Source organism: Podarcis filfolensis (assembly GCF_964270895.1).
Source record: "Podarcis filfolensis genome assembly, chromosome: 2".
Taxonomy (NCBI): domain Eukaryota; kingdom Metazoa; phylum Chordata; class Lepidosauria; order Squamata; family Lacertidae; genus Podarcis; species Podarcis filfolensis.
The window spans coordinates 111,829,246-111,853,027 of record NC_139605.1 but is presented as its reverse complement, the minus strand read 5'-3'; the positions used below and the strand labels follow the sequence as shown (position 1 = coordinate 111,853,027).

Sequence of the window (23,782 nt, the reverse complement as noted above, 5' to 3'; positions counted from 1 at the left end):
TGCATGCAGCCCCAATTACAAAAGGGACCTGCTACTTTCATTACATCACATCCAGATACCCTCCATTAGGAGAAATTGCTGTTGGCAGGCTAAAGCAAGGGGTAAATTGTCTGACAATCAGAACTACGAAAAATCCCAGATGGCTGATCTGGGCTTATTGAAATCTGATGTTGACAGTTCAATAACTTTGTGTCTGGTTTCTAATTATTGGAAGCTTATGTGTGTGTTTGTGTCTTGTTGACAGCATGGAGTACAGAGTTGATTGCCATGTCGACTTGTTCAGAAGTCTTTCAGGCGTAGCTTTCCTCATCATGCCATCCATGTAACTGTATGAAGCTTCACCTGTTTGATTTCTGCCTTCTGCATAGGTGTTAAAGGCATGGGGAGGGGAGTGTGTGGCCACCATCTATAATACCACTCGATAGTTGTACATCTGGGATGGAATCAACCTAGACCCACCTCCTTCAGGTGGGCTTGAGCACAAGCAATGATTTCCAGCAGTTATCCCTGGAACGTCTTGGCCAATAAACAGTGGGGGTTTCTTCCCTAGAGTGGGACGATAACCTCACCCATATGTTCCAAACCAACAGTAAAATTGCACTTGTTGTTCCAAGCCCCCTTGATATCTGTAAGCCATCTTAGCTTTAAAACAGGCATGAGCATCAGCAGCTACTGTTTTCGGTTCCAAAGTTAGGAACCTTTCCATGGTTAATTTGCACCAAACGTAATCATGTGCAGAGACAGCGATCTATCCTTACTGTTTTGGCTTTCCGGCAGGGGGTGCTCTTGAGCAGTCTGGTCTGTAAACGCAGGGAGTATTTTAAGCAAGGAGCTAGTAGGTCATATTGTTAGTGCCCAGTTGATTTCTCTAAACTAGGGGTATGAAATCTTTGGCCCCCTCCATACACTAGCCAGCATAGCCAATGCTGTGAGCATTCAGATTTTCTGACCACTGTTGGGGAAAGTTTGCTGGGCTTGAGCGATGATCTGTCTAACCCAGAACAACTACACCAATGTAGATTTGTGTACACGTGCGCGCGCACACACACACACACAAGCATTAATCCTCAGGCTAACTCTGGAATAACTCCAAACTAATGAGATTTATCCAGATGTGCTTCAAGGTAGTTTTTACTTCCTGGTGTCTGTCTTTCTCTGAAACAAGGAATGTGGAGGCACGGCACCTGAATGCCCAAGCTGTGAAATGCAAGAGAGGCCAACTTGTACCAAGATATGTCCGTCTGCAAAATAAAATAAAAAAGCAAACAAGCCCACGAACGTACAAGAGGTGGCCATGCCTCTGTTGCTTGTTTGTGATGTGCCACAGAAGCTATTTGTGTTTGGGAAAACAACAAGGCTGTGGAAAGGGCTGGCTGAGCTGGAGAGGTGAATGCGTTGTTATGGAAAGACTGCACCCATTAACTGTTCTGGACAGCTGCGGAGGGCTGTGTGCGAGAAGCAGTACACAGGGTGCCGTTGCACACAGGCAAAGCGAGCTCCTGGCATTTGGAGCTTCTGTTGGAGGCAACTGTGCAACTTACAGAGCCCCCATTGGATGCTGCAAGCCCCTTAGTGCAACACACAAATGGCCAGTTTTCCCATAGTTCAGTTGGCTGGTCCCTGAGACTTTGGGGGAAGAGTTTGGGTCCGGAGTTTGCATGAACACAAAAGGTGTCTTTCTGCAGCATCCCAAAGAGCAAGGTGAAATCCTACTCTGGGAAAGAGTTGCAGAACCTCTGCTGGTGTATCCAAACCGCTCCGTAGAAACATAAAAGTAGAACCCTAGAAATTATTGAACCTAATGCAGCCATGCACATTCATTTAAATAGGTCTGCTCTGAGTGTAACTTAGCTGAATACAGCCCTACGTCTCGGCAGCAGGAGAGCAATCTGCCCTGACATAAACAAGGTTGTGAGAATAGTTGTCGCTGTTAAAACCCGTGTCTTGCTGGTAACAGTCATAAAGGGGTGTGGGTGTGGTATTGCCGGCATGTTTTGCATGCCACCTGGCCAGGAAAGCCCTTGCTAGCCTGATTTTCTGCCTTGAGCAAAAACCGTACACTAGCATTGAGCATGTCACCTGCTCAGTATTTATACACCAACACTGTTGGAAGGTACGGCTATGGTGGCTGGTTGGAAGGGCTGCTAGAGCGAATAAAGGGGACAAAACCCATTGCACAAGCTAGCAGCTCTGTTTGCATCCAGAAAATCTCCTGTGCTACATTTCGAAAGCTCTTCATACAGAGAAGATAGTAAGCAAATGTATGGAATCTCTACAGAAGGCAAGTGTAGAGCTGTGAGATTCCTTTAGAGTCTATGGGGCAGGGCAGGAGTTGCAGGGAGTATTTCCTGACCCCTGAATTGTCCAAATTTAGTGTGTTTTCAGAGCATTGTCAATGATGCGTTCCCTTTTCCTGGACCTGTGACGGCTGCTTGTCTCACCTGAGTAGATCAACCTCTGGACCTGGGGTAGCCAAGGTGTACTAACTCCTTGGTGATGTTAGACACCAGCAACATCAGCCCCAGCCAGCAGCCAGCATAGGCAAGGGCCAGGCATGATGGGAATTGGAGTCCAGCAACATTAGTAGGGGACCACATTGCCTATCCCTCCTCCATGGGACTCCTTCAGTCTATAGACAGAAATATCAATAGAAAGTTAGCGTTATCTGTCACACCATTCGACTGATGCTCTCACCTTGCAGCCTTCTTTCCCTGTTCCTCCTTTTGCTAAGAGGCCCCCTTGTTTGAGAAGCCCCAATGATATTGGCTATCATCTTGTGCTCTGCCATCCCAGCCGCAATCCCTGAGATTTGATCTCCAGCGAGTGTAATGGAACTATCTCGATTTGTACTACCAAGGGAGATGGCCCTCTTGCATTTGCAGACGTCAGGCTTTCCTCTGGGGGGGAAGAGAGCTAATAAATACTATGTCACAAGGAAGAGCCCAGGGTAGCATCTGTTGCTGTGTTAGAGCACTGTAAATCCTAACAAGCTTTAACAATTAAGTACCAGGGTTCTATTTTTAGGACAGCAGAATAACGAGCCTATGTGGCAGCAAGGAAGCTGGGAGTGTGGCAGCACACTGGTATCAAGCAGAGAAGGTTCTTCTTTAGAAAGCAATCGATTGGGGCTAGCCCACCCACTCGTTGGGCAAATGGAACCTTTGGCCCTGATCAGTGTTCGAAATTAGCCAGGCGCATTTTGCACCTGGCTAACGGCCACTTGCAACCAATTGAAGATGCCTGGGTGCCAGGAAGATGCCTGACATTTCCATCATCTGGAGGTTCGTGCCTGGGGACCACTGGATCTTGACTGTTTTTACACACTAATACCACATCCTGTAGATTTCTATCAGTTATATTTTATCTGCACAATCGGAATGAATTTCAGGAGCTGAAATGCTTTTTCTATGCAGCCTGAGCTGGAGTAGTGAACAAAGTTGTAGTTAAACGCTGTGGCTTGTCTTCAGTTACCCCACCCCACTGCCTTGCTCACGGTTACGGAGAATATTCTTATATTATGAATGGTCTGTGTCACCATTCAGAAAAAGAGGTCGGAATAGGCCAATATATATGTGGGCTGTCCCTGGATCAAGTGACTTTCCTTCTTTACGTTCTCAAAAGTTCTTCAGCTATCTCAAGGTTGTCTTCTGATCTAGCCAGATGTTTAGCTGACAATCCATCATGGTCAGTCCATCGTTTGAAAAATAAGACTTTAGAGCTGTCTTGCCCCAAGATGGCAACTAGACATTCTGCTTTGGTGGCTGTAATCTTGGATTAAGAGAGCCTAGTTTATAGATCTGAATTTCTAACACTGGTGACGGCAACTCCCTTGCAGATGCCACTGGAGTGGCAAACTGTTAGAAACCCTGGGGGCTGCTTCTGCCACTTCCTGCCCTGGAAGGAATTGTGTTGCGAAGGTCGACATTTGGGTGCCCATTCAGGTAACTGAAACGGACCCTTATTTGTGACCTGTTCTCACTACAGCCGAAGCACCTGCCATTCCATCGGCTTCCTCTGCCCACATGGTTCTCTGCTCTGCCACAGGGATGTGGCGCGTGCTACCTGGCACTCTTTCTAAACTGGGCAAGGAGGGAGGGCATCCTGGTTCAGTTCAGTGGGAGAACCTTCTTTTCCAGAGGCCAGCTGAACGAACAGCAGCTTAACAGAGGGATTGTGGTTCTGACCGGTCCGTAGCCGCAGTTGTCCCAGTACCACTGCAACCAAAGAGGAGTTTGTTTCCCACCAAGAAGAGCTCCTTAACCTTGTCCTTGGAACTCTGCGTATCTCTGCATTCCGTGATCCTTTACTGCCCATTAAAGCAGAAGCTCCTTCACCAAACAGAATCTAACCTTTAAAGGTCTGCGATATGAATGACATTATCAACTTGCCGCAACTTGCTTACTGTCTTGGTTTTCGCCTGGGCCAAAAACTCCTGTTACGTCTCCTCTTCCACAGGGCGGGGGGACATTTGCTGTTCAACCCCCACAGAGCGTACTTTCAGCATGAGGGTGCCTCTTGGGGATAAAGGCACCCTGATTTATTGTATCTTGTTTGTGCCAGTTTGTGCCAGCTTAAACTGCTGCCCAGCTGAGCCTCAAGGGATAAGAACAGCCCTTCAGAAGAAGCACTTTTTTAAGGTCAATGTGAGCAGTGATCAGGCAAAGGTGTGACTCAACAGATAATCCTTTTTTTCTTTTCTTTTTACAATCTTCCTCTTCATTACGTGCATGAGAGATGCATGGAGCAATAATGTCTCTCAAGCTTTCCCCCTCCTAGAATCAGCCAGCCGTAAATCTTACGAAATAAGTAAGTTTTGCAAAACAACAGCATTTCCCTCTCAGTTTTGTAGGTGTGCTGTCCATCTTTAAGGGGGTAGGAAGCGAAAAGAAAAATGCACGTGAACTACTTACTGTTAGTGATGTCTGACTATGGGTTATTGTTTCCAAGCCCAGCTCTTTTCTTGATAGGAAGGAAACGGCCTAATATCCGAGGGCACTTAAGTCCACACTGTTGTTACGTTCCACACTTTGGATTGTGGGAATATTGAGAGATCCAAATTTGGGGAAGATTAAGACGAAAGCAAAAGCTGAAGGTCTGGAGGTGGACTTGGGAAGTCCCACGCATTGCGGAATCTCTAAACAGCATCAGTCAAGGACTTGAGTCCAGCCTCAGTACCTTGGTGGTCTTGCCTGTTTAAAACCAAAGCTGTGGGCTCTGTGTCCCTCCCAGTGTTGTTAGACTCTCCCACCAGCCCTGGCCCAGTAATTCCTGGATTATGGGAGTTGTGCTCCAGCAAGATCTGTAGGGCCACAGTTTCCCCAGCCCTGGTTCAAACCCATCTGGATAACTACATTTTGCGTTTGGGCTAAAAAGTCCTTAAAACTTCTCCCCAGGCTCCTATGCTGTCCCTTCACTTCCAGAACATGGCTCCTTGCACAAATGCCTTTTGGCATCTCCATTTTGTCCTCAACCAGCAGGAGTGACGCCCAAATGGGAAGGCATCTGTTTCCCCATTCCTCCTCCTATTTATTTACCGTATTTTTTTGCTCTATAAGACTCACTTTTTCCCTCCTAAAAAGTAAGGGGAAATGTGTGTGCGTCTTATGGAGCGAATGCAGGCTGCACAGCTATCCCAGAAGCCAGAACAGCAAGAGGGATTGCTGCTTTCGCTGCGCAGGCGATCCCTCTTGCTGTTCTGGCTTCTGAGATTCAGAATATTTTTTTCTTGCTTTCCTCCTCCAAAAACTAGGTGCGTCTTGTGGTCTGGTGCGTCTTATAGAGCGAAAAATACAGTATATTTCATCCCCTCTCGCTCTGTCTCCTCACTCATCCATCTGTGGAACGTTCTCCCTCAGGAGGTTGTGGGTTCTCCTTCCTTGGAGGCTTTTAAGCAGAGGTTGGATGGTCACCTGTCATGTATGATTTAGTTGAGATTCCTGCATCGCAGGGGGTTGGACTAGATGACCCCAGGGTCCCTTCCTACTCTACAATTCTATGATCCCCATCCAAATGCCTGCACTGGTGAGCCAGCTTCAGGCAGTCCACATGGCCCTCCTCAAGGAAGTAAATAGTGTGAACAAGCATACCCATTCCCTGAAGGAGCATGTGTTTGCTCCTACATGCTGCTAGGCATGCCTCGTGGGTCCTATATAAGCTGGCTGTTTGGGGGTGGTTTTGCTGGAGGTGGGGCAATGTGATTTTTGCTTTCCTCCTTGCCTTTGAAGCTCATCCTCTGTTGGCACAAGCCAGGATCATCGTCTCAGCTTCAAAGTTAAAAGGACCTTGTGTTGGTTGGTTGCCCAGTTGTGCTGTCGGTTGCATTCTCCGCATTACCAAGGAAACTGTTGCCTAAGGCTTGTGCCCACAGCAGGTTCTCAGCAAATTTGTGCGAGGTGGAAGAATAAGAGTGGAAATGAGCTCACCCAGCTGCATGCCTCCTATTAGGCAAGGAACAATAAACATCGCCCACGCACAACAGTCATGATGCAGACAACAGGAGGGTCTTTCCTATTGTGTCTTTCCACCCACTGATCATGCACCTGTTGGATATCGGATCAGACGGCTAGGAAATAAATCCTTTAAAAATAATGGTGCCTTTTCAACAAAAATGACCATCGCCATGCACAATGCCCCATAACCATCTAGATCTACAGACCTTGTTCTTGCTGTTAGCCAGGGGTGTCAGAGACTAGATGTTGCAAAAGAGCGATCCCTGGCAGTTCTCTTTTAAGTTGGATAGTTGGCTGCATGTTGCATCTGCCTCTAGTCGAAAGTGGCATCCAGTAAAATGCTGGCGCCGTGCATTTTACAAAGGCAAATGGAGGTGTTTTCATTTAACCCAAAGTGCTGTTAGTGCCCCAAGGAGATGGGTATCTCTAGGAATGCCCAGAGTTTGTGCTTGGCTCTGTTTCCTGCTTATTTGTTTATTAAATTTCTATACCGCCCTTCGTCCGAAGAGCCCAGAATGGTTCCCAAGATGAAAATACATGCTAAAATTTCCTGCAATGCAAGCATAGGAGGTGCCATGCTTCACACAGCAGAAAGGGGAAGAGTCGACCCTCTTCCTTCCTCCCATGAACAAAAGGTGCCCCACAAATGTGTAAAGGCCACCTTTGAGCAGAGGACACCATACCTTCCTTGCTTTGGTTCCTTTGCATGAATGAAATAGGCTGGCATGCCTACATGTATGGAAAACTGAAGAAACTGTTTGCATGAATGGGGGCCAAGATTTTGATGAGATGAGCGCACCGCCCATGTGATCAGGGCAGGCCCTACCATTGGGCATAACAAGTCAGCAATCGCTGGGGGCAGCAGCAAGGTGTTGGAGAACAAGGCTCTTGTGTGTCGTGTGACACCCCCAGCAACCCTCCTGCTACCCTCAGATGCTTCACCTATATTGTCAGGATGCAGGATTCAGCTGCTGGTCCTGTTAGCATCCCCCTGGTTTTGGGGACAGGGGGTGGCATATTGTCCCTTGCTTCAGGTAGCAAAAACGTCTTGGGTCAGCTCTGTTTGTAAGGGCGCAACCTCTGTTAGGCGGGGCTCCCTTTTCCCCTTCCGCTTTCATAGCAGCCATTTAGCCACTGACCTCTCGTGCTAACCAGCTAATGGATGTGTCTCTAGACTAGGAACACCCCCCTGTCAGCTGTTGGCTGGTGCCCTTTGAGACTGGTTGGGTGGGAGGTAGGGAGGCCAACAGCAGGTGGAGCTAGAGAGTCGAACAGCAGGTGCAGGCAGGGCTAATGAGAGGCAGAGCTAACCAATTTTGCCCCCATCCTACAAGGGGGCAACACTGAAATTAAAGAGGAAGACGACAACAGGCAATACCACTCGCCTGGGCTGTGCATAAGGCAAGGGGCTGGCTGAGGTTACACTGAGATTGGTGAGGCAGTGCCCCAGTTTCCCTAACAGGCCAGCTGCTCCCTCTCAGAGGATATTGTACGACCGACTATCCCGTAACTGACAGCCGACTCTCTTCTCTTTTCCTTCTCCCCTTCCCTTTCCTTCTAGAGATGCCCTGTATCCAAACCCAATATGGGACCTTGCTTCAGAGCGGAGGCCCCTGTGAGCGCTACCCAGCGGACCTCTTGACCCCCGAGCTTGGCAAACCCACCATGGACCTGGTTAACACAGAGATCACTGCCGCCGCCACCTCTCTGCCCAGCTTCAGCACCTTCATGGACAATTACACCGGCGAATTCGACGCTTTCCTCTACCAGATCCCAGCCGCCAACCCCACGGCCGCCTCCTTCAAGCTGGAGGATTTCCAAGTGTACGGCTGCTACCCCGGCTCCTTCAGCAGCCAGCTGGACGAGACGATGTCCTCCAGCGGCTCGGACTATTACGGCAGCCCCTGCTCCGTCCCTTCCCCTTCCACGCCAAGCTACCAGACTTCCCAGGCGCCATCTTGGGAGAACTCCTTTGGGGCCTATTCCCCCACGCACGCCTACGAGGGCATGAGGCCTTGGGCGTCGGCGGCAACGGAGCCTCCCAAAAGTAGTTCTGCCCAGCCCTCCTATTTCTCCTTCGGCCCCTCGGCTCACAGCCCCGGGGTCCCTCCGCAGAGCCCCCTGAAGATGCAGCCGCCCACCCACCAGCACTTGGTGGACGGCGACGTCTTCTCTCTTCCACAACCTTCCTCGTCGGTCAGCTTTTCCCCTTTGCCGCTCAGCCAGGCCTCGCCGGTCCTGGACGGCTCCGGCTTAATGGACAGTTCGCTCTCGCCAAGCAAGGCGCGCAGCCCGGGGTCCAACGAGGGGCGCTGTGCCGTGTGCGGAGACAACGCCTCGTGCCAACACTATGGTGTCCGGACCTGCGAAGGCTGCAAGGGGTTTTTCAAGGTAAGAAGAAGAACTTTCTGGCTCGCCCTCAAAACAGAGAAAATCCTCATGTTCTGCTGGTGGTGTTTTTCAGGCTATATCTATGTTTAATGCACTGAACTACTCCTCCCCAAAGGATTCTGGGAATTGTAGCTTGCTATGGGTGCTGGGAATAGCTCTATGAAAGAGTAAGCTATAGTTCCCAGGATACTTTTTCTTTAAAAAAAGGTAAAGTCGTGTGCTTTAAATCTATGGTGTGTGCTTCTGGATGCCGCTAGGAAAGGCATTCCAGTCCTCCATGTGTCTCTAGAGGCAGTGCAAAGCATGCTGGGACTTTTTGGAGGAGGAGGAGGAGAGAGGGAGGAAGCCTCTTCTGTTGACTGCTACAGGGATGAGTCATCGGACCTTTCCCTGGCCTCTCCAAATAAAGGAGGTCTTTGTGAGAGCTCTCTGTCCCCTCACAGGGGTAGGTGGCAAGAGCATTTTTGGAAGGTTGGAGATGAGCTTTCTGCAGGCTACGGGACCTTTAGGAAGCCCTCCGTCTCTCAGAGGCTGAAAAGTTCGCATTTGTTCCATCTAGTAACTTTCCACAATTAAACCCACAACAGCTAGGAATGGGGTTGTTTCCTGGAGTGCAGAATTCCTTTCTGCTGCAAGCAACAGCCTGCACACATCTCCACAAGTAAATAGACCAGAGCAGGCATGGGTGGGAGAGGTCCTGTGGCCCTCCAGAGGTTGTGGGACTCCAACTTTGATCGGCCCCAGCCAGCCTGGCTCAATGGTCAAAGGAATGATGGGAGTTGTAGTCCAACAATATCTTGAGGGCCATATGCTACTTGTCCCTGGACTAGGCCCTGGCTTTTAGCTGAAAGTTCGTGGAGATGCTTAAGTAGCCAAGCAGTCTCTATGTATGAAGCCCTCAGTATTGATCTCCTGGCCAAGATAGACCCACCCTGATTCCAGTTCTGAGAATTCAGCAGGGGAATTCTGAGAACTTCCTCCTCCCTGCAAATCTTCTCTCTGGAGTCGAGTTAAATTGATTTAATATATGTATTCTGCTTATAATAGATAATAGAACCATAGAGTTGGAAGGGACCCTGAGGAGCATCAAGTCTGACCCCCTGCTACGTAGCTGTCCGATACAGGGTTCGAACCTGCAGCCTTGGCATTATCAGCACCATGCTCTAACAACAAACGCTGTGATCACTAAACAACAAGAACAAATTAATCAAACACAGTAGCATATAGACCACCCTTTCCCAACCTTGGGTCTCCAGCTGTTTTTGCACTACAACTCCCATCATCCCTAGCTAGCAAGACCAGTGGTTAGGAATGATGGGAACTGTAGTCCAAAAGCAGCTGGAGACCCAGAGTTGGGAAACACTGGGATAGACCAAGCAACAACAAATTAATGAAAACAATTTAATTGGATTAACTGTATTAACTCCGGAGTAAGTGCCTGTGGCCAGGAGGCGGCTGGTCTCCTAACTGCACAACCCTCCTCCCCATTTCCTAAAGTTCCCACTTCTACTGTAGTTTTGGAAAATTATAAACTTAAACATTTATAAGCTTGGAGGTGATAAACTTCAGGACACAAAACTTCAATGACAGAGGAGTAGGGAGGGAGTTAGTGAACATAAGCAGATCTTGCAAACCAAACAAAGAGGGACTTCTGGCAGTTCCCTCACTGCGAGAAGCCAAGTTACAGGGAACTAGGCAGAGGGCCTTCTCGGTAGTGGCACCCGCGCTGTGGAACACCCTTCCACCAGATGTCAAAGAGAAGAACAACTACCAGACTTTTAGAAGACATCTGAAGGCAGCCCTGTTTAGGGAAGCTTTTCATGTTTAACAGACCACTGTATTTTAATATTTTGTTGGAGGCTGCCCAGAGTGGCTGGGGAAACCCAGCCAGATGGGCGGGGTATAAATAATAAATTATTATTATTATTATTATTGACCCTGGCATTTTCTATAAGAGAGGCAGTGCCTGAACACCCTCCTGTAAGTCTAGGTACTTAAAAGCAGCAGGTATATCTGTACTACAAACCTGTTTTGTTTAGCACCACTTGAAGTCTCGTGACTCCTTCCACGGGACCCGTAGCTTTGTGAAGATGCTGCAAAGTCATTTTGTTTGTTTGTTTGTTTAACCCTTATATGCAAAAATGGCTTCTGAGTCCTTTTACAACTATGGAATCCGTTACAAAATCTATGCATAATTAAATTACACAGAGCATTGCAGCATCTGTCATTAAAATGTACAATAAATCAAGGCAGTTAAAAAGCCTGGTAATCAAAACACAGCTGAAACAATAAGGTCAAGTTCAGGGAAATGCGTCCCTGAGCAAATGGGTCTGCAGGATCCGTCGGAATGCCGATACTGATGGGGTCTCTCACATCTCGGCAAGGAGGGTATTCCGCAACACTGGTGCCACAAGGATAAAGCCCGTCTCCATGTTACCACAAGCTAATAATCATCTGGCCGTGGCAAAACTTAACCGGGTTCCATTTGCTGATCACAATGTCCTTACTGGGCAGCGGAGAAGAAGAAATTCCCTATGAGATTCTTAGCTTGCCTCCCCATTGCACCCAAAGCGACGGAATAGCTGTGATACCAACTTGTTTGTGGGTAGACATGGCCTCATGCCAATTGTCAAACGGCCAGATCTCCGAATCTGCAAAGCTGTTGGTGGCTGGCTGGGGACATTTTGAATCCTGAAACTTTCTGAGCTAATTCGCTTGGCCAAACTTGAATGGCGGGGGGGATCCATGTTGTCTCTGCCGCTTTGAAGCAGCCATGTGACCCATTGCTTGTAGTTCAGGTACTTTACTCCTGTAAAGTAGCCAGGAGAAGGAGGTGGCGGCATAGTAAATGCTTGTTTACTTACAAGATTTACCGTATTTTTCACCCTATAGGACGCGAAATGTGTGTGCGTCCTATGGGGCGAATGCAGGCTTTCGCTGAAGCCTGGAGAGCGAGGGGGGTCGGTGCGCACCAACCCCTCTCGCCCTCCAGGCTTCAGGAAGCTCTCCGCTAGCCGTGGGAGACGCAGCTCTCCCACGGCTAGCGGAGAGCTTGCCGGCACCCAGAAGCTTGGGGCGCGCTGAGCTCAGCACGCCCCAAGCTTCAGGCTTCGCGCAGCACTCCGCTAGCCGTGGGAGAGCTGCGGGACTTAGCGCAGCTCTCCCACGGCTTGCGGATAGCAGCCTGTTCTGGGGGCTGGGGTCGGGGGAAGCTCAGGCTTCCCTCGCCCCCGCCCCGCACCTGGGGGGGGAATAAATTTTTTTTCCTTTATTTCCCCCCAAAAAAACTAGGTGCGTCCTATGGGCCAGTGCATCCTATGGGGCGAAAAATACGGTATACAATTTTTGGCTGGGCGTGCAGCAGACCCAACATTCAGCTGCTTCAAAATGCTCAGATCTCTACCCAGAGCTGTTTGATTTGCATTTAGAACGGCCCCATTTGGGGTGTGTGACTTTCTAACTTGTCCCACGGCTGAGAGCTTCAAATGCGGCTGCTCAGACCTGCCCCCTTTTTAATGCATATTGCATTAAACTGTTCTCCAGTTGCATGAATGCAGAAAGACCCAGCATCTTATGCATACCAAACAAAGACCTTTCAGATTTTTAGTGGTTGAGGTGAGCCAATTGCAGATCTTGGAGAGAGAGAGAGAGAGACACGCTTCGGTTTCTCTGACGTCAGGCCTTCTCAGTGCCATTTCCATCTTTCATCACCCCATTTCTGTGGCCTTATGGTAACAGTACCCACATGCGGAAATGTGAAGGCACAGCGGAAGGTGCGTACGATTTCTGTCGTACCCTTGTGAAACTGGAAACGGCAGGGTTGTAGGAACACTGCAATAAATAAACGGGCCTTTTGTCTTTCTCGACACCGAGCTTGGAGATGCCCCGTGTGTTTTTGCGCATGCGTGTGATGAGTCCTAAATGTCCCCGCTGCTCTTCTGTCTCCCGTAGCGCACTGTACAGAAGAACGCCAAATACATCTGCTTAGCCAACAAAGACTGCCCTGTGGACAAGCGGAGGAGAAACCGGTGCCAGTTTTGTCGTTTCCAGAAGTGCCTTGCTGTGGGAATGGTCAAAGAAGGTAAGAGACGTCCCTATTTGTCGAGTTTGATGTGCAGGTTAAAGTGTTAGTAAGATCAGGGGTTTAATCGGCTTGTGGCCTGTGTTATTTGCCCAAGGCAAGCACCTTAATGCGTTTGGTCCTCGCAATCACTGGCAGATTTAAATCTCATTTTACAGTCATCAACGTCCATTGAAGCAGTAAGGAAAATCTGCTCTTTAGCAGTGAATTGTCAGAAGGATTAAGGGGTGATTAGGTTCTGCGCTGATGTGATCTGTGCCATATTTTGGCTGGGTGCACTAGCTAACAACAGTCTGCTGGTGTCATTGCTTCGCTCTGCCCAGCGAGATCTACATAAAGGGGTTTGGGGCTTTTTAAGTGTGGGGTCAGGAGCAGAATTATTCAGAGCAAAGAACCAATGAGAGAGGACATGTAAATGACTTAGCATGAGGGGAGGAGAAGCAACTCTTGTCGCAAGCTTCTTTTGACTGTCCAAGACCAGCACTTGAGATTTCAAACAGGCATGTGGAACCTGCAGCCCTCCAGATGCTGTGGGACTCCAACTCCCATCAGCCCTCAGCCAGCTTGGCCAAAGGTCAGAGGTGATGGGAGTTGTAGTTCACTAGCATCGAGGGAGGTCACCCACTTAATATAAGTACAGTGGTACCTCGGGTTACAGACACTTCAGGTTACAGACTCCGCTAACGCAGAAATAGTACGTCGGGTTAAGAACTTTGCTTCAGGATGAGAACAGAAATTGGGCGGCGGCGGGAGGCCCCATTAGCTAAAGTGGTGCTTCAGGTTAAGAACAGTTTCAGGTTAAGAACGGACCTCCGGAATGAATTAAGTTCTTAGCCAGAGGTACCACTGTATCGCATTCCGCACTTCTGTTGTGCTGTTGTGAAATACAGTGGTACCTCGGGTTACAAACACTTCGGGTTACAGACTCCGCTAACCCAGAAGTAGTACCTCGGGTTAAGAACTTTACCTCAGGATGAGAACAGAAATCACGCGGCAGTGGGAGGCCCCATTAGCTAAAGTGGTCCCTCAGGTTAAGAACGGTTTCAGGTTATGAACAGACCTCCGGAACGAATTAAGTTCGTAACCAGAGGTACCACTGTACAGAATACCGGTGTGGCTAAACCCCAACCCGCCATCTTGTGAAACGTACCTAGCATACAGCAATTAGACCAATGCCTACTCCACTTTGGCCGGGATCCAAATTCCATCCTGCGATTAAAACCTTCCTAAGCCCCACGGTTAGTCCTGTCGATAGTTCCCGCATGTCTCTGCTCCCAACCTCTCTGAATGTGTGTCTTTTTTCACTTCCTCCTTCCCTCAGTGGTGCGGACGGACAGCTTGAAAGGCCGGCGTGGTCGTTTGCCCTCCAAACCCAAGCAAACACAAGACACTTCTCCAGTCAGCCTCATCTCCTCTCTTGTGAGAGCGCACATAGATTCCATACCCAGCGCAACAAAGCTTGATTATTCCAAGGTACTTACTAATCTGCGTTCCTACAGTCTGTGGCACTCGTGGCTGACTTGGGGCGGGTGAGAATGTGCCAGGCAGATAAACAAAACACATTTGTACTTTGTTCCTTGTGGGATGCCCCAAATGGTCCCGTGGCAGGCTGAAATGCCCTGAAATAATGGTGCCATTTTAAGTGCCTAGGTAGTCTAACATGCCATGGAATGACTTGGAGCAAAGGGCTAGGCAATTCAGCAGGGCAAAGCCCTTCCCAACAGATGCCGCAGGTCCTGTTAGTGGAACTTGCCTGAGCTGAAGGGGTGGGGTTTTTTTTTGTTTTGGATATAACTTCCAGCCCCAAATCAGCTGCCTAGACACTTGAATGGCTCTTGAGCAGAGAATACACTCTAGTGGGCTAGGACAACTGGGGGGAGGGGGGGAAATCACACCTAGCAAACAATCCACCCCTTTGGTTTCAAATAGAATGTGGGTAAAGGTAAAGGGTAAAGGGACCCCGACCATTAGGTCCAGTTGTGGCCAACTGGGGTTGCGGTGCTCGTCTCGCTTTATTGGCCGAGTGAGCCGGCGTACAGCTTCTGGGTCATGTGGCCAGCATGACTAAGCCGCTTCTGGCGAACCAGAGCAGCGCATGAAAATGCCGTTTACCTTCCCGCCAGAGCGGTACATATTTACCTACTTGCACTTTGACGTGCTTTCGAACTGCTAGGTTGGCAGGAGCTGGGACCGAGCAACGGGAGCTCACCCCGTCGTGGGGATTCAAACCACCGACCTTCTGATCGGCAAGTCCTAGGCTCTGTGGTTTAACCCACAGCGCCACCCGCGTCCCTAGAATGTGAGTCGAAGAGTCTAAAAAGCCCAGGACACAAGCTTTCACAACCCTCTAGCTGTTATAGGGGGGGTGGCGCTGTGGTCTAAACCACTGAGCCTCTTGGGTTTGAATCCCCGCAACGGAGTGAGCTCCCGTTGCTGTGTCCCAGCTCCTGCCAACCTAGAAGTTCAAAAGCACATCAGTGCAAGTAGATAAATAGGTACCGCTGTGGCAGGGAGGTAAATGGTGTTTCCGTGCGCTCTGGCTTCTGTCACAGTGTTCTGCTGCGCCAGAAACGGTTTAGTCATGCTGGCACATGTCCCGGAAAGCTGTCTGTGGACAAACGCCGGCTCCCTTGGCCTGAAAGTGAGATGAGTGCCGCAACCCCATAGTCGCCTTTGACTGGACTTAACCGTCCAGGGGTCCTTTGCCTTTTACCTTTACCTTACCAGAGGTAATGTATTTCATGTTAACTCTGGAAGTGTATACAGTGGTACCTCAGGTTACATACGCTTCAGGTTACAGACTCCGCTAACCCAGAAATAGTACCTCGGGTTAAGAACTTTGCTTCAGGATGAGAACAAAAATCGTGCTCCGGTGGTGCGGCAGCAGCAGGAGGCCCCATTAGCTAAAGTGGTGCTTCAGGTTAAGAACAGTTTCAGGTTAAGAACGGACCTCCGGAACAAATTAAGTACGTAACCAGAGGTACCACTGTACTCAGTTCTGACCAAACTAAGCCTACTGGTGTATATTTTGCTCTAGCACGGCCTAGTTTGGTCAGAAACGAGTATACACTTTCCGAGTTAACACTAAATGCATTGCTTCCAGTAAATGAGCCTGTGTCCCGGGCTTTTTCGACTTGCCTACCCATGTGGTATCTGAAACCCGAGGGCCGCAATGGTTGCCAGATGTGAAATACATTTGCATTATTTTCAGCCCTCCTATGCCATTATTAGTAATCTCTGGCTTGAGATGCATTATTTGGCCATGAGTCTTGAGTACATCAGTCTTGATTCCTCTCTATCAGCGCTAGCAAGGAGAATGTCATTGTGCTGGTGGTAGTGTCTACACTCCTGCCTGTCTCTCCACCCCCTCCCAAAATAAAATGAGTGTGTTATCAGAGGCGGGGGCCATGAGCTGGTTTGTGTCTGTTTTCCAACCTCTTTGCTTGTTTCCTCCCCTCCCCAGTTCCAGGAATCTGTCTCCTACCAGTTTGAGAAGGAGGACTGTGTTGACGTACAGCAGTTCTACGACCTGTTGACAGGCTCGATGGACGTCATCCGGAAATGGGCGGAGAAGATCCAGGGCTTCCTAGAGCTTCCGAAAGAGGATCAAGACCTGCTTCTGGAATCTGCTTTTTTGGAGCTCTTCATTCTCCGGCTAGCGTACAGGTAAATGTGCAGCAGCAGGGCTGCCGTACGAAACCCACAGTGATCCGCTTAGCCTCTAAATTTGGGGCAAGCTCAGTAGGTCACCTCGTATCGGGTTGCAGGGACGGTGGCAGTATGGCAAAATAAAACAAACAGATGCAAGAGGAGAAGGGAATCCTCCATATATAGACCCAGGGCCCTTGAATTGAACATTATTGCATTATGGGCCCTTTAAACATCTGATAGGAACGCGGGTGGCGCTGTAGGTTAAACCACAGAGCCTAGGACTTGCCGATCAGAAGGTCGGCGGTTCGAATCCCCGCGACAGGGTGAGCTCCCATTGCTCGGTCCCTGCTCCTGCCAACCTAGCAGTTTGAAATCACATTAAAGTGCAAGGAGATAAATAGGCGGGAAGGTAAATGGCATTTCCATGCGCTGCTCTGGTTCGCCAGAAGCAGCTTATTCATGCTGGCCACATGACCCGGAAGCTGTACGCTGGTTCCCTCGGCCAATAAAGCATGATGAGCGTCACAACCCCAGAGTCGGCCACGACTGGACCTAATGTTCAGGGGTCCCTTTACCTTTTTAGACATCTGATAGGGGACGCTGTGAGCAAAGGAAGCCTTTGTTTACAGTCTCTCCTTCCTTACTCTGGAAGGGAAGGGCTTCCGTGTGTCATGCTGGGACAAGGGAATGGTGGGAGAGAGAAGACCACAGGTGCTGTTTTTGCCCTTGGGTGGGTGGGAGAGCCCAGTGGGAGCAGACATGGCTTTCACAGCCAGTTCAGGAGGCTCCTCGGCTCAATACCTCTGTCTTGAACAAATTCTGTGACCCTGGGATTCCAAGTTCCAGTGAAGCAGCAGCGTTTGGGATGAGCTCCAACTGCCCAGTCCAAGCCAACATTGCCCAGCAAACTCCCAATGGCTTGCCCCACTGGCTCTGTGCCCTTCTCTCCAGGGGCCGAAACACACTGTCCAAGTTTCAACTCAAACCGTGCTCTCTCTCTTGCAGGTCCAAGCCAGAAGAAGGCAAGCTGATATTCTGCAACGGGGTGGTGCTCCATCGGATGCAGTGTGTCCGAGGCTTTGGAGAGTGGATCGACTCCATCATCGAGTTCTCCCAGAGCCTCCACCGCATGAACATCGATGTGCCCTCCTTCTCCTGCCTCGCGGCGCTTGTCATCATCACAGGTAGGCCCGACGCCCACATCACGGGGGTGGTTCTCCGGGGGGCACGGGTGAGGCTGCGGAAAGCGCAGGTTGATAGGCAGGAACGAGGAAGCGTCGGATCTCTGGAAGGGAGGTGCTTAAGGCTGCCAATCAGTTTGTGACATCTCTGGGTGCCTTCAGAGAAAGGGATAGATCAGATTTACTTGCTCTGGGAGGGACGCGGGTGGCATTGTGGGTTAAACCACAGAGCCTAGGACTTGCCGATCAGAAGGTCGGCAGTTCGAATCCCCGCGACGGGGTGAGCTCCCGTTGCTCGGTCCCTGCTCCTGCCAACCTAGCAGTCAAAGTACAAGTAGATAAATAGGTACCACTCCAGCGGGAAGGTAAACGGCATTTCTGTGTGCTGCTCTGGTTCACCAGAAGTGGCTTAGTCATGCTGGCCACATGACCCGGAAGCTGTACGCCGGCTCCCTCGGCCAATAAAGCGAAATGAGCACCGCAACTCCAGAGTCGGCCACGACTGGACCTAATGGTCAGGGGTCCCTTTACCTTTACCTTTATTTGCTCTGGGAGGGGGGGGTCCAGCAATATCTGGAAGGCACCGCCGCTCCAGTCCTGATGGCCCAGCCCAGGCGTGGCTTGGTGAGGGAGGAAGCCTGTCGTGGGGGCGCCCGGTTGTGCCCCCTTGCGCCCTTTCAACAATCTGGGCCCGGGGACACACTCCCCCTGGTCCCACGCTACGTCCCTGGCACCTGGGTAGCATGGAAAACCGTGAGATACGCATTGGACCCTGGGGAGCCCAACATGTCCGACTGCATCAGGGAGAATAATAAATAATAATATTTTTTTATTTACACCCTGCCCTTCCTGGTTCAGAAAACCGGGCTCAGGGCAGCTAACAACAAATTTAAAACACTTATTGATGCAACGAAAAACAGCATAAAATACAGTATAAAACATGAATAACAATAAATTCAGAATTCAAAAATCAATTTAGGGAGGAAATCCATCCAATAAACATTAGATGATCACCAGGGCTAGCTGGTTAAATTAGTCCTATTTGGGCCAGCAAGGAGACCAGGGGAGAATTAGCTGTGGGATCCCAGAGCGGGTCATTTTCATAAAAAGGGGAGGGGGAGGGAAGGAAGGGGAATAAAAGATCAGGCTAAGTTCAAATTGGAAGCCAGGCGGAATAGCTCTGTCTTACAGGCCCTGCGGAAGGAAGTTGAATCCTGCAGGGCCCTGGTCTCATGGGACAGAGCATTCCACCAGGTCGGAGCCATCACTAAGAAGGCCCTGGCCCTGGTGGAGAATAATCTGACTTCCTTAGGGCCCGGGACCTCTATAAACTATGGTTATTTAAGGTCCTCTGCGGGGCATACCAGGAGAAGTCCTTGGTTCGCTCTCGTGTTTAACAGCTCCTTCCCTGTTCTTTTCTTGCTGCTGCCATCTCCTCCTCCTCTCCGCCGTCTCCAAACCAGACCGCCATGGGTTAAAAGAGCCAAAGAAGGTTGAAGACCTCCAGAACCGCATTGTCAGCTGCCTTAAAGACCACGTGACTTCCACCACCAACGAGCAGCTCCACCCGAACTGCCTCTCCAAGCTGCTGGGCAAGCTCCCCGAACTCCGCACCCTTTGCACTCAAGGGCTCCAGCGCATCTTCTACCTGAAGCTCGAGGATCTGGTCCCCCCGCCGCCCATTGTGGACAAAATATTCATGGACACGCTGCCTTTCTGAAGACTCTGAAAGAAGGAAGGAAGTTGCCGTGAATCAGTGGTTCTTCCTGTTTGGGGGGAGGGTGGCTTTATAGATATATATATATATATATATTTTGGGGGGGGTGGCAGATGGACAGAAACTGGCAGAGGGGATTTCCTTGCCACCCCCTCACCTGGAGGGGAGTTTGCAGGGACATTTTTCTCCCCCAGAGACATTACAGAGGATGTTTAAAATTTTTAAGCCTAGTGGTCGGATGATGAAGGCCACTAGCGTTTTCATGCCCCCCCCCCTTTCTCCTTTCGTCCACCCTTTTTGATCTTGGAGTTTAGTGGGACATTGCTCTCCTTCTCTCTTCTCCTCTTCCACTCTTTGAACTTCGGACAACTTTTTTGGAGTTTGTGTTCTTCTTTTTTTAACCTTGGGGGGGGGGGGGAATACCCCGGTGTGCCTTCTAGGGTTACATGCACAATATCCCTAAATAATGCTGCCTTTCCCATGTAACCTGCCAACGGCTCCACACGTGCAATGCGACGCCTAAATTCCATACAGTTGCACAGATCAGCTTTGTGTAATACATGTGGAATATGTTGGTGTTTTGTGTTTTTTGTTTGTTTTTCAATAGTCAAAGGCTGGTTAGGGATTTAAAAAAAAAAAAAAGAATTGCCTTCTCTTAGTTTATCAACGTTCCTGGCCCTGGCAAAGAATTCCCTCTCAAGTATGGGAACTGGATGAGGTTTTTTGTTTTTCCAACTCCCTTCCGTAAAAGCTGCTTGCAATCTTGAACTCGGTGCAACTTGGGGGGAAGTGGCAGTCCAGTTTTGCCGTAAGTAAGCACATATCCCTCTGATAGCTTGTTCTTCCCACCTGCCGCTTCGTCAGGGGCGGCCAAGTTTTGTCGGATGGTGTTTTTGTGTTCTTTTTTTTGTGTGTGTAAAAGTTGTATATAAGAGGATGGGCACGTTGGCTTTGTAAATACAGATGAATGGATGATTGAATGAATGGCAGAGGAGGGAAAGCGGGGGGGGGGGGCTCTTCTGTGTGAGCCACTGAGAAATGTGCCTCGCCCTAAATTTGCAGAGCACCTTCTGCCTTTCTGTGTATATAACTTTGTATTGTAAAGTCTGCCAAACTTTTTTTTTTTTGACATTTATATTTGTCTATCCCTCCTTTCCAATTTCCAGTATGTGACTTTTTTCCAATTATTAATATATATTTAATATATTGAATTAAAAAAACAACAACCCTGAGTAGATGTACTTCTAATCCGACTTGGTTTCTTTGCTTGATCGCGAGACGTGCGTGCCGGTGTAAACCGAGCTGTCTGAAACGGGAATTTCATTTTAAAATGAGACAGTCTCTTTCTGGGTTTCCTGTCCTAGCTTACCTTAACTTGAAAGGTTAAAGCGAGAGTCAGGCATTGCCTCCCTATGACATGTGGGAACTTTTGTGTCGCCGTCTTTCCTGGTCAAACAGGTTTTGTGAAACATAAGCTGCTGCTTTTCACAAAGCGTTTAGACCATTGTCCACTTAGCCCAGCAGCTCTGCAGCTTCTCTCCCAGCTCTCTCTTGGAGAAGATGACTGGGATCGAACCTGAAGATTTAATGTACCGCATTTTTCGCTCTATAGGACGCACTTTTTCCCCTCCAAAAATTAAGGGGAAATGCGTGTGCGTCCTATGGAGCGAATGCAGGCTCCTTGGCTTCAGCGATAGCAATGCGAAGCCTCCGAAGCGCAGGGGGAGTGCTCCCTCCGCGCTCCGGAGGCTTCGCGTTGCTTTCGCTGAAGCCTGGAGGGCAAGAAGGGTCGTGTGCGACCCCTCTCGCTCTCCAGGCTTCAGGGATAGCCGTCTGAAGCCTGCAGAGCGCAGTGCAAGTTCTCGCTGCGCTCTGCAGGCTTCAGGTTCCTTTCGCTGAAGTCGGCAGAGCAAGACTCTCCCGGCTTCAGCAGAGAGGGAGAGCTATGCAGCGCCCCTTCAGCCAAGCGGGAGAAGAAATGGAAGGGGCTCCGTTTCTCCTGCTGCTTCGCTGACGGGGCGCTGAGCAGAGAGGGGGAGAATTTTTTTTTCTTGTTCTCCCCCTCTAAAACAAGGTGCATCCTATGGTGGGGGGCGTCCTATAGAGCGAAAAATATGGTATGTAAACCTATGTGCCCCTATCCCTGAGCTATGATCCCAAAGTCGGTGTACCAGCAGTAAAAATGCCAGGTGCGTTCACTCCCCCAAGGAGGAATCTCTCGCTGTCTTCAGCCTAAGCAGCTGCTCTTAATGAAAATATAAATAGCATTACTTTAAAAAGGGGTATTCGCTCATTTTGCACAAATCTGATAAAATGATAGAACTTGCCAACTTTGAGGTGGTTGATATCTCCACCCTTAAGCAACCAAACTTTGATCACTTTGAGAAGTAACACTGTACACATTCTGCTTAAGAGGTTTTGAAAATCATAGAATCGGAGAGTTGGAAGGGACAAGTCATCTTGTCCAATCCCTGGCATCCAAACATCCATGACAGATGGCCTCCCAATCTCTGCTTAAAAGCCCCCACAAGGGAGTCTGTTCCACTGTCAAACAGCTCTTGCTGTCAGAAAGTTCTTCCTGATGTTGAGTCAGAATCTCCTTTCTTGTAACTTGAAGCCATTGGTTTGATTCCTACCCTCCAGAGCAGGAGAAAATAAGCTTCCGCCATCTTCCACGTGGCAGCCCTTGAGATATTTTGAAGATTGCTATCATGTCTCCTCTCAGTCTCCTCTTTTCCAGGATAAAGATACCCAGCTCCCTCATATGTCTTGGTTTCCAGGCCCTTGATCATCTTGGTTGCCCTCCTCTGCACACGTTCCAGCTTGAAAAGGCAATCAAAAAGCACAGAGGGAATTTATTTCATATTGTTCATGTATCTATCCTGTGAATTGAGACGCAAAGTTCCACTGTCTAATGGGAGCCATTGGTATGTGACAAGCTTTCTGTCCTGAAGTAGAAACAGTGCTGAAAATGGGAGACAACATTGCGTATACTGTAAGAAGAGAATGGGGCCAGGAGATCTGTGACCTGGAAACTCACTCCTCACGGATAAGTTCTCTTGAAAGAAACACTTGAGAGAAAGGGAGAGAGAGAGAGAGATTCATGCCCTATTTGGATATGACAGTTTTCTGCATTCCGTGGTTAAATATTGCAGGATGCAACCACAAGCTGCCACAGAAGACAGGCCCCTTATCCACCAGTTTTTCTCTCTCTCTGCATTGCCTCTTTTTCATTCCGGCCAGAGGGCAGTTTCAAACACCACAAGACGACCCCTACAAATTTAATAAATAATAATAATGCCATCAACTGTGTGCAGCTGGGAAGCAACCCATGTGTAGATATTCACCTCAATTACCTCACATGTAAGCAAGCCCTAAAGGATCTTCACTGGCTCCCAGTATGTTTCCGAGCACAATTCAAAGCACTTTAAAGCACTAAACGGCCTCGGCCCAGTATACCTGAAGGAGCCTCTCCACCCCCATCGTTCTGCCAGGACACAGAGGTCCAGCTCCGAGGGTCTTCTGGCGGTTCCCTCACCGTGAGAAGTGAGGTTACAGGAAACCAGGCAGAGGGCCTTCTCGGCAGTGGCACCTTTATTATGGAATGTCCTCCCGTCAGATGTCAAACAGATAAACAATTATTTCACTTTTAGAAGTTATCTGAAGGCAGCTCTATCAGGAGGTTATGAACGTTTGACGTTTTTGACGTTTTTTTCCTTTGTGCTGGAAGCCGCCCAGAGTGGCGGATATGCAGAGTATACATAATAAAACTACAGTGGTACCTTGGTTCTCGAACGTAATCCATTCCGGAAGTCCGTTCAACTTCCAAAACATTTGAAAACCAAGGTGCGTCTTCTGATTGTCGCAGGTGCCCTGGAAACAAGAGCCGACAACCACATTGAATGTTCAGCTTCCAAAAAACATTGGAAAACCGGAACACACACTTCCAGGTTTTCGTTACAGGTAGGTAGCTGTGTTGGTCTGCCATAGCTGAAACAAAATAATAAAATTCCTTCCAGTAGCACCATAGAGACCAACTAAGTTAGTTATTGGTATGAGCTTTTGTGTGCATTCTGAAGAAGTGTGCACTAATACTAATACTGTAACTAACGTAAAGGTAAAGGGACCCCTGACCATTAGGTCCAGTTGTGGCCGACTCTGGAGTTGCGGCACTCATATCGCTTTATTGGCCGAGGGAGCCGACATACAGCTTCCGGATCATGTGGCCAGCATGACTAAGCCGCATTTGGCGAACCAGAGCAGTGCACGGAAACGCCGTTTACTTTCCCGCTGGAGCAGTACCTATTTATCT

At 49.2% G+C, this 23,782-nt stretch overlaps 1 protein-coding gene across 3 annotated transcripts in view; it reads left to right on the top strand.

The window, feature by feature from the left end:
* NR4A1 (nuclear receptor subfamily 4 group A member 1) overlaps nucleotides 1-20,718 on the top strand; it is a 41,094-nt gene extending 20,376 nt beyond the window's left edge. For all 3 annotated transcript variants that reach the window (XM_083599271.1, XM_083599272.1, XM_083599273.1), the window contains exons 2-7: nucleotides 8,011-8,840; nucleotides 12,792-12,921; nucleotides 14,243-14,394; nucleotides 16,385-16,587; nucleotides 17,578-17,756; nucleotides 19,217-20,718. In XM_083599271.1, the coding sequence (XP_083455397.1) occupies nucleotides 8,011-8,840; nucleotides 12,792-12,921; nucleotides 14,243-14,394; nucleotides 16,385-16,587; nucleotides 17,578-17,756; nucleotides 19,217-19,473 (1,751 nt within the window). In that variant the 3' untranslated portion in view covers nucleotides 19,474-20,718. The remainder of the gene's footprint in view (nucleotides 1-8,010; nucleotides 8,841-12,791; nucleotides 12,922-14,242; nucleotides 14,395-16,384; nucleotides 16,588-17,577; nucleotides 17,757-19,216) is intronic.
* Nucleotides 20,719-23,782: the final 3,064 nt, after the last annotated feature.